This window comes from Syngnathoides biaculeatus, chromosome 5 (genome assembly GCF_019802595.1).
Source record: "Syngnathoides biaculeatus isolate LvHL_M chromosome 5, ASM1980259v1, whole genome shotgun sequence".
In the NCBI taxonomy this organism is placed as follows: Eukaryota; Metazoa; Chordata; class Actinopteri; order Syngnathiformes; family Syngnathidae; genus Syngnathoides; species Syngnathoides biaculeatus.
In genome coordinates, this window is record NC_084644.1 from 969,972 (window position 1) to 978,848 (window position 8,877).

At 45.7% G+C, this 8,877-nt stretch overlaps 1 protein-coding gene across 1 annotated transcript in view; it reads left to right on the plus strand.

The window, feature by feature from the left end:
* The window catches only part of syngap1b (synaptic Ras GTPase activating protein 1b), a 77,067-nt gene extending 69,901 nt beyond the window's left edge, over positions 1 to 7,166 (plus strand). The window contains 1 exon segment of the mRNA XM_061820539.1: positions 4,827 to 7,166. Within this exon segment, the coding sequence (XP_061676523.1) occupies positions 4,827 to 4,947 (121 nt within the window). The 3' untranslated portion in view covers positions 4,948 to 7,166.
* The last annotated feature ends 1,711 nt before the right edge of the window (positions 7,167 to 8,877 follow it).

An 8,877-nucleotide genomic window follows, 5' to 3' on the forward strand; every position in this document is an offset into this window, starting at 1 on the left:
AATGATCCAAAGCTGTCGTTGCGTTCGCAATGCGTCGTTCTCGCATTCCCGACGCCCGAACGATTAGAAAAGAACTCCCGGGGGACACTTTTGGGAACAAAGTGGGTGGACGAACTAAAGATTCGTTCGGACTGAATCGTTCGCTCCTTCCCTGACTCCCGACTTGCAGCGGACGTCAAACTCGATGTTTGCTTTTGGATGACTTTTTTGAAATATGAATAACTGCGGCTATGACTTGACTTTTTGAGCGCAGATCGCAGCAACTTGCGTATTCGACGACCCGGCTGCAAGAAGGCGATTTTTCCGCCGCGTGTTCGAAATCCTCCTCAACGCAGGAGCGGAACGAGCGCCTCAGTCGAATTCGGCGTCACGTTCGACGCCCCGACGTGTATCTCGCAATTCATCCCCTCGCTCGAGCACGACAAAGGAATCATGGGAAATCTCCGTATCCGACCCCGACCTTCCCCGGAGCACACACTGATGGTTGTGCGCAGCTTTTTGTGCGTCTTTTACGTGTCTTTGTGCGTGTGCGTGTGTGTTCGGCAGTCATGTGACCTTCTTGTGTTGTGTATTTCTGTTGTACTTTTAGCCGTATAAAAACAATTTTGTGCTAATAAACAAAGAGCGCCGCCCTCCAGGCCCCCCGCCGCCCCTGCAGAGTGTGATGCTTACGTGGGTAAGTTTGGTTTTGTTTTGTTTGTGTGTTGTTTTTTTTTTTTCTGCCCGGATGTCAGTAAACATTCCGCCGTGCGTCTTTTTGTCGCCTTTAATACGCGTGCGCGTCTCCCGACGCACGTCCGGTATTAAAAGCAATGTTGGTTGTGTTGAGGAAACAAAGAAAAATTACTGGCATCCGAGTCGGTTTGGTTCTGATTGAGAAGAGAAAAGGCCCAACGTGCGCACTCGAATTATTTGCTGTACATTTTTTTTGTTTTGTTCTGTTGTTCAATGCAAAGGGACACACAAACACGTACACGACGTCGCGCCGCGGGACGATTGATTGTCATGTTTGTCCTTCTCTCCGCTGTCCGCAAGACAACCCCCCCCCCCCAGCCTCACGTCCCCCCCCCCTTCCATCCCGCACTGCTGCTGCCTATCGGAGGCCACCCGAAACCGTCTTCGAGGCGCCGCGTCGTCTGCAAAGTATATGACGCTAGCTGCGTTTTTTTTTTTTTTGCCGTGGTGAGAGGGACGTCTTCAAAAGTCTCCCCAAAAGATAAAAGTGGGCCACGTCACGAGATGTAACCGATCTGTGGGGGGGGTTTAGCCTTTAGGAGTGTGGCACCGTGCTGACAGAGCTTTTCAATCCGTCCAACAATATAGTGTGGCAGACAATGCTACAATTTGTCGAGGGTTTTGGAGGGAATTTTGCAAACTAGCACATCCGCTTGGGGGGCTAAACTGCCAGAAAACACACAAAAGACACTGTGTGCGCTTTTTATTTTCACATTTCTTCAAGAGGGGGAATTAAAAGCAAAAGCAACCAAGATAATGTGGTAGCAAAAGTGTCCACACCCCCTTATAATTGGGTCTGTGTTCAGAATAAGCCAATCACGTTCCAATTCATGTTAGATGTTCTAGTAGGCTTTTCCTGTCACCTTTTGGCCACTCTCCTGACTGAGGCCCCAGTTCCGCAACCCTGTTCGTGTTCCCAGATCGTGTTTCCGCACGTGCATTTGGTGAGATTTCAAGAAAGAGCCAGAAACTCTTGTCGCTCCTTCGCAGCCTCCTTCGCCATGCACGTTCCTTCTCGTTGTTCACCAATTGTGGAGGGATGTTCATTTATTGGTCATGTGACTGCTGGGCCATATTTTCCCCACTCAATGATGACGCTGCAGTACGTTTAATTCCTTGGAAATTCTTCGTCTTTTAACAACGGCGTCACTCTGATGCCGTGGAAGCTCTCTGCAGACTTGTGCCGTAAGACGAGTCTCCAAGCATGTCTGGAAAAGCCTTCTAGAACATCTGCATTTTATTTTGGGTTCATCGGGGGCGCTTCAAACGATGCCCGGTGTGTGCTGGCTCCCGTTTAATGAGTTTAAATGTGATTGGTCCGTTTTGACAACCACCAGACCCCCAGTCAAAAGAGGGTGTGCACACTTGCGCAAGGCCGTTAAGTTATCGGCGCACATCTCTCTGAATTCTCATTTCAAAGGTACTACACAAATGAAACAAAAAAAAGGAGACAAAATTTGAAGTCCCCCCCCCCCCCCCAAAAAAAAGCGATTTGTGAATGAGTTGAAATTCGAGTCTAAATTCAAAATTCTAAGGGGACAAAATAGTCAAGAATCTGATTGAAATTAAAGAATCATTTTTCATTGAAATAAAACATTTGCCGGGAGGGATCATAATGAGTAGAGGAAATTCAAATCTATGTTAACTTAAAAAAAGTTGTATTATAATGTAATAAAGAACGTTTGAATATTTTAAATGTGAGTTGAAACTGCTAAGGGGGGAAAGTTCATCAAAAAAAAAAAAACATGAGATGAAATCTAATTTCAGAGATAACGATAAGAAAATTTTTCGCCCGTCGTTGGTGAGCGCGTCGTCTTTATTTTGTGGGGGGTGGGGCGACCTGTTTCCGATCACGTGTTGCTGTGCTCGTTCTTCTCATCCATCAGCATTTGTAACTCTTCTCCTCTTTCCCTCCCCCCTTCTGTCCTTTTTTTCCGTTTCTTTGACTTCCGTCCTTCCCGTTGACCCCCCCCCCCCGCAATTTTCTTCTTTCTCTTGTGTGGTCCCCCCCCCTCCCCTCCACCCCTCGCCTCCCTCTCATCGCTCATCGAATGGCTTCTTCTCCTTCATCTTCTTCTTCTTCTCCTCCTGTACGCACCCCCACCCCCGCCACTACCCCGCCCCCCCCCCCTTTTTTTTTTTTTCTTTCTGTCTATCTGGCATTAGGAGAACCAGCTTTCCTCCTTGGGTTCAGCAGACCCCGGTGTGAAAAGCCAGGAAGGAGGAAGCGGGCCTCGGCACGACGGGTCGGCGGAGAGCTCCGCGGCGACCGGACCGCCCGGCCCGGCCCCGGGCCCGGGAGGGTCGCAGGGGGGTTAAACGCAGCGCCGAGAGAGCGAGAGAGCGAGAGAGAGAGAGAATGAGAAAAATGCTATCAAAGTTTTTTTTTTTTTCCTGCACACACAAAAGCAAAAACAAAAACAAAAAAAAAACAAAAACAAAAACAAAAAAAGGGCTTTGTTCAACTTTGCGCTCTTGCCGGACAAGATAGCGACGCACGCGCACACGTCCCCCCCCCCCCCCCCCCAGGAGGTCTCGCGCCCCTCGAGTGGTCCTCAGTGCCTTGAATTGGGCCAGTGAGACCCCCCCGGTCCGCGTTTGATTGACAGCCGGCTGACCGACGAGCTTTTTCTCTTCTCAAAATCAGAACCCGAACTGGTGCTCACAACCGACGGTGCAATTTTACTTGGCGGGGGGGCGTCACCGCCTCGCTTTCCTCTCTGTGCTTTTTCTTGCATTCTGTGTCGTCTTTGTCAAACTCGTTTTATTTTCCATACACCCCCCCCGCCACCCTTCCGGCCTCCCTTCTGTGTAGCTTTGGGTTAGCGGCGCTAAACTGAATCGGATTTGCCACCAGAAATTTACACTCGCTCGCCCCCCACAAAAAAGTTTGCATTTACATTGAGATGCCACAAGATGGCAGCAAACTACAAATTTGACATTAGGCAGTGCTCCGGCCTGACGAAATGACGCTCCTCTCCTCACTTCAACATAGTTCCTTGGCACAGAGATGGACAAGATGGTGGCAAAGGCAACACTTTTACCTCAGATACATTAAACAAAAACAGGATTGGTTACCCCCCCCCCTCCCCCCAAATAAGAATGTTGAATATGCAGGGGAACACTTAATAGGATGATGATCAACTTTTAAATTTCTTTCATAATTAGTCTAAAAACCAACAAGAAACTTTTTGGGAACTAGTTTTTGTTTGAAAGCATCACCAAATCCAAATTTGAAATTTGAAAGCCAGGACGTAGAATGTTTGTTGTAATTTTTTTTCTGTTTTGTTCCAACGTGTTCCATCTTCATCCCGTCGTTTTTCTTGTCGTTTGTGGCTTCACACTCTAGGGGGCGCTCTGGCAAAAAAAAAATGGGGTTGCACATTTGCTCAGTAGCGATTTGTGGCTCGTCACCGATGAACCTTTTCGAGCATGAAGGGCCGCCGTAGTTCTTATCGAGCAAATCGATAAGAGCGGATTTGATTCAATGCCATAAAAGTACATCAAATTTTCCCAGGATTGTTTTTTTCGTCTTCGCCCTCACACGGGACTCGATTTATGAGTTTGATTTGACGCATTTTGAGGCCCAGGGTAGCGCCCTTCACTCCCCTCTCGGATTTGGCCGCTACGGCCGACACAATTACTGTAATTTGATGTCAGTAAAAGTGAATTATGAAATATGACCCACCCCAATTTGAAGTCCGCTGTCCGCTGCCATCATTTTGAGCGCCACTCAAGTCACGGCTGCTAAAGTTAGGGTGCAACGGTGCTTTGACTCCGCCTAAAATACGTTCTTAGTTCGCATCCCCAAATTTTGAGCCCCCGGGCGACTTTGAAAATGTCCTTTCCCGACAAATGATCCCTCTTTAAAACTCGGCAATTCCGACTCCTTTTTTTTCTTCTGCCTCTTTGCCTGAAATGTACCGAGCACAAATTTTGGACAAGGTTGGCTAAACACGTCAGCTGGTAAAACCGCGAGTGGGTCTTTGGCGCCGAGGCGTACGTACCACAACGCGACACACCACTGAGTGCTCGGTGAAATGACCGCATGAACCCCCCCCCTTCCCCATTCCCCCTCCCTGTGTTTCCAGCCACTCGCAAAGCTTCATGGAGGACAGTGCGGAAGCTAACTGGCTGATGCGCCATCAGCGCCACGCGGCGGGCTGGCACGGCCAAATGTCTCGCGCGCTCTCCCGCGACGCTATTGGCTGACAAAGGGAGAACGCAGGCCACTGGTCCCGGTCTGTGCGCTGTAAGGACGGTCCGGAACCCCAGCGGACCATGTGAGGAACCGCGGCGGGCTCCTTGCCTTTTTCTTTTTTTTTGGGGGGGGGGGGGGATGCGTGTCAGAACATTTGTGCATGACTATGCAGGAAAAGAGAGTGGAGGTGCATTGTGGGTATTGTATTTCCAAGGTGCTTGACCTCTCTCAACCCGAATGTTATGTTGAGGGTCAATTCATACGTCATAAGTCACCAAAATGGCTGCTTGAAACCAACATGGCCGACTCCGCGTCGAATAGTTTCCGCGTGCCTCGTTGAAGCTGCTGTCACGGGGCTCTCTTTTTCTCTTTTCTTTTCCTCTCAAACTTTCCAAGCGCCTTTTCCACGGAATTCCTCTGCAAAATGCTTGGTCGGTCGAGTTGAGGGTTCGAGTCCCCGAGACGTTTCGGAAACATACGTAGCCCATTTGTTGCGCGGGCGCGCGGGAGAGAGTGCCGTCAGGGGCCCCAATTTTCAAAGCGGTCCCACCCGAAACCTTTGTTCGCGGTTTTCTTCCAGACTCCGTGAAACGTGTCCGAAATGGCGGCTCGTTGCCGACTTCCGGGGCGTGCGTGAAAGCAGCGTTTTTTTTTTTTTTAACTTCAGCTTTGGTGACTTTTAACTTAGACGTGAAAAATAATACAAACGTTGTCACCAGGATGCAAAGCGCTCCAAGTAGTTTTTTGTTCTTAATAAGCGTCCTCAGCAAATGTCCAAAATGTCCAATGGACTCTTTTTTTTTTTGTCCTTTCTGAGACTTTTTGGTCAAATTGACCCAGCAACATAACAGGAGGGTTCAAGCTGATTTACTTTCAAAGCATTTATTCATATGATGATGATGATGATTATTATCTCTCTTTCTCTCTCGCTTGTAGTCTTTTGAAATTGTCATCCACGGAGGATTTTCATTGACTTTTTTTTTTTTTTTTTTTGGTATTTCCGACTGCCGCTCTTCTTCTAACGGTTATATCCAGTATCCGGACTCGTTGTTTGAAATCTTCCAGTGAGGTTTTTTTTTTTTTTTAAATGTATTTTCCTCTTCGACTCTCTTTCGTCTTTGCCGCCCACACGAGCACACAGAAAAAGGGACAAGATGGCGCGTTTGTCCCCCAAACTTTTTGCACATGACGCCGTCGCCATGGAGCTCTCCGTTTACAAACAAGAGGACTGCAATTTATTATTATTATTTTTTTTTTTTTTTTTTCTCCTGCCGGTCCTCGGTGAATTCGGGCCGGGAATTCCGACGGTCCCGATCCATTCCCGGACTGCTCGGAAGGACAAATTCCTCAGCCGGGATGAATGTGTGTACACGTGTGTACATATCCATATCCGCAGTATGTGCGATGTAAATGTTTGTTTGTAATAAGATGCAAAAGTGTACAGTTATTTTTCTCCCCCCCGCCCCCGCCCCCCCCCCATGCTCTGTGCTGTTTTTCTCGATAATGGGGGGGGGTCAAAAATGGTCATTTGTGACACTTTTTCTACCATTTTTCGGGGGCGATTGTAAATAGGAACATTTGCTTTGGCTTCCACTTGATTGGTCGCGGGTTGTCGTTCAGAGATCTATATTTATTCCGACAACACTGATATATGATATTTAGTTATGATTTGGGATCTTTTTCATTTTTGGTGACATTTTTTTCTTTTCTAATACTAACTAAGTGTGCCTCCCTTATTTACTGATCCCCGCCCCGTGCTCCCTTTTGACAAGCCATATGAAACGCCCCCCCCCTTCTCTTCCCTCCCCCCTTTCCTTCCCTTCCCTTTTTTTTGTGAACAGAATGGATATTTTTTGGTGTATATTATTGGAAGAGTGCCGTATGTACATGAATGTGGGTGTTCTGATGATTTCATTATTGCTGTCATAACAATAATAATATGAATAATATTGCGGATATTATTTGGGTTTTGTCGATTGACTGGTTGGGCGCACGCGCGGTTGATGATGACGACGTCGTGATCCTTCTGTTTTTTTTTCTTTGTTTTGTTTTTTTTTTTCCCCCTTTTGAATACACCGGAAATTTATATTTTTCGGGTGAGTGAATCTGGTGGTAGAAATTAAATAAATTGATTAATAAATGATAACATTCTTAATTAATTCTGCTTTTGTGTCGTTTTCCCGTTTTTTTAGTTGACAAAATTATTTTGAGGCTACAAATAAAAACCAATGATAAAATGTGATTTTCACTTGAATATAAATGATGAAATGTTTTGATTTCGTTTTAATTGAAGAATGGTTTTATGGTGAAAAGGTCACATTTCACTGTTGAAGAAATGTTCAATGACTTTAATAAGCTTTTAATTTGAAACATGCCATTCAACAAAAAGGTAGACAATATATGACGTGATGGATATTGCACCTGTATCAATATCAAGAAAATATTGCACCTTTTTGATGACGAAAGCCTTAATTTGATCGTGTATGAATGATGGATGGCATCAACATCAGCCAATAACCCAAATACATGGACCGTATATCAATTATTAGCAAAGACGTCACCATTTTCACGGCGCCATATTGCAGGTCAAACGGAGCTGCTCGACAGTGTGGCGGATGTTGAGCCGCAGCAGAATATTCACAATGCCTGAGACTCGTCGTGCTGTTGGTCGTCAAAACAGACAAGACGGATATTCAAAGAGGTCATTCTTTGGAATAGCAGCTGAAAAGACAAGAAAAGATCGATGGATTTTGGCAAAATTCAACGTGATGGATGGTGCCCAACCAAAATACACACACGCCTGGGTCGCGATCGCTTCACTTCACGTAGGAATTATTCTTCTCATTCTCAAATTCCCAAGAAGTATTTATAATGCCAAAAATGCCAATGTCAAAAAAAAAAAAAAAAAAAAAAGGTTAAACCTCAGTAAACCTCACCCCAACAGACTTTGAATTTTTTTTTTAATAGGCATTGTTCTCAAATGAGTCCGGTGCGTACTTAAAAAAGGAAAATAAACCTTCGGTCGCGAGATGTTTACATAGGTTAACGTTTGGCTGCAACACGCTTCCGTGTACGGGGCCTGAAGCCTATCCCAGTCGTTTCTTTTCTTTTTTTTTTAAACAGGACTCATTTGAGAACAATGCACATTTAGAAAAAAAAAAAAAAAAAGCTCGTCACGAAGAGGTTTAATGAAGTTTAATTTGTGGCCGCAACAGGCTTCTGTGTACGGGGAGTGAAGCCTATCCCAGCCGTTTATTTTCTTTTTTTTTTAAATACTTATTGAACTCATTTGAGAACAATGGATATCCCAAAAAAATTCTGTCAGGGAGAGGTTTAATGAAGTTTAATGTGTGGCCGCAACACGCTTCAGTGTACAGAGGAGCCGTCTCGCTGTCTTATTTTTCAATCATAGTTAATGAATGCGAGTTTCTGTAAAAGCAGGCGTCATTTATTGAAATATTGGTATTTGTATTGAAAAAAATCTGAGTGGCTCCATCGCTATGTGGGATTTATTCTTCATTGAGAACAGAACTCCGTGATGGATGGTGAACCAGCAAAACGGTTAAAATTGATAAAAGTACATTATGATTGTCTGACAGAGTTTTCAAACAATTGAATAAATTCTGCTGCAGAACAAATGAAATGTAGTTGGAAAGCGACTTTCTCCGCCGAAAGTTGGGTGCCGCACCAAGCGGATATATTGGATCTGGCAACCCAGCAGCGTTCTCATGACGCGGACTTGGGAATGACTGAAATGGAAATTGGTCCCGGATATGAACGGAAAATGATCACTGAATACATTAATAACTGCAACTTCAAATGTCATCTTGTACGTTTCGTTTCCCGTCAGTCCGTGTCGTTTCTGCGGATTTGTCTTCCGATCTGGCAACTCTCGCTCGAAAGCCTCGCGCGACTGCCTAACTCTCGCGGTACTTGGCCAC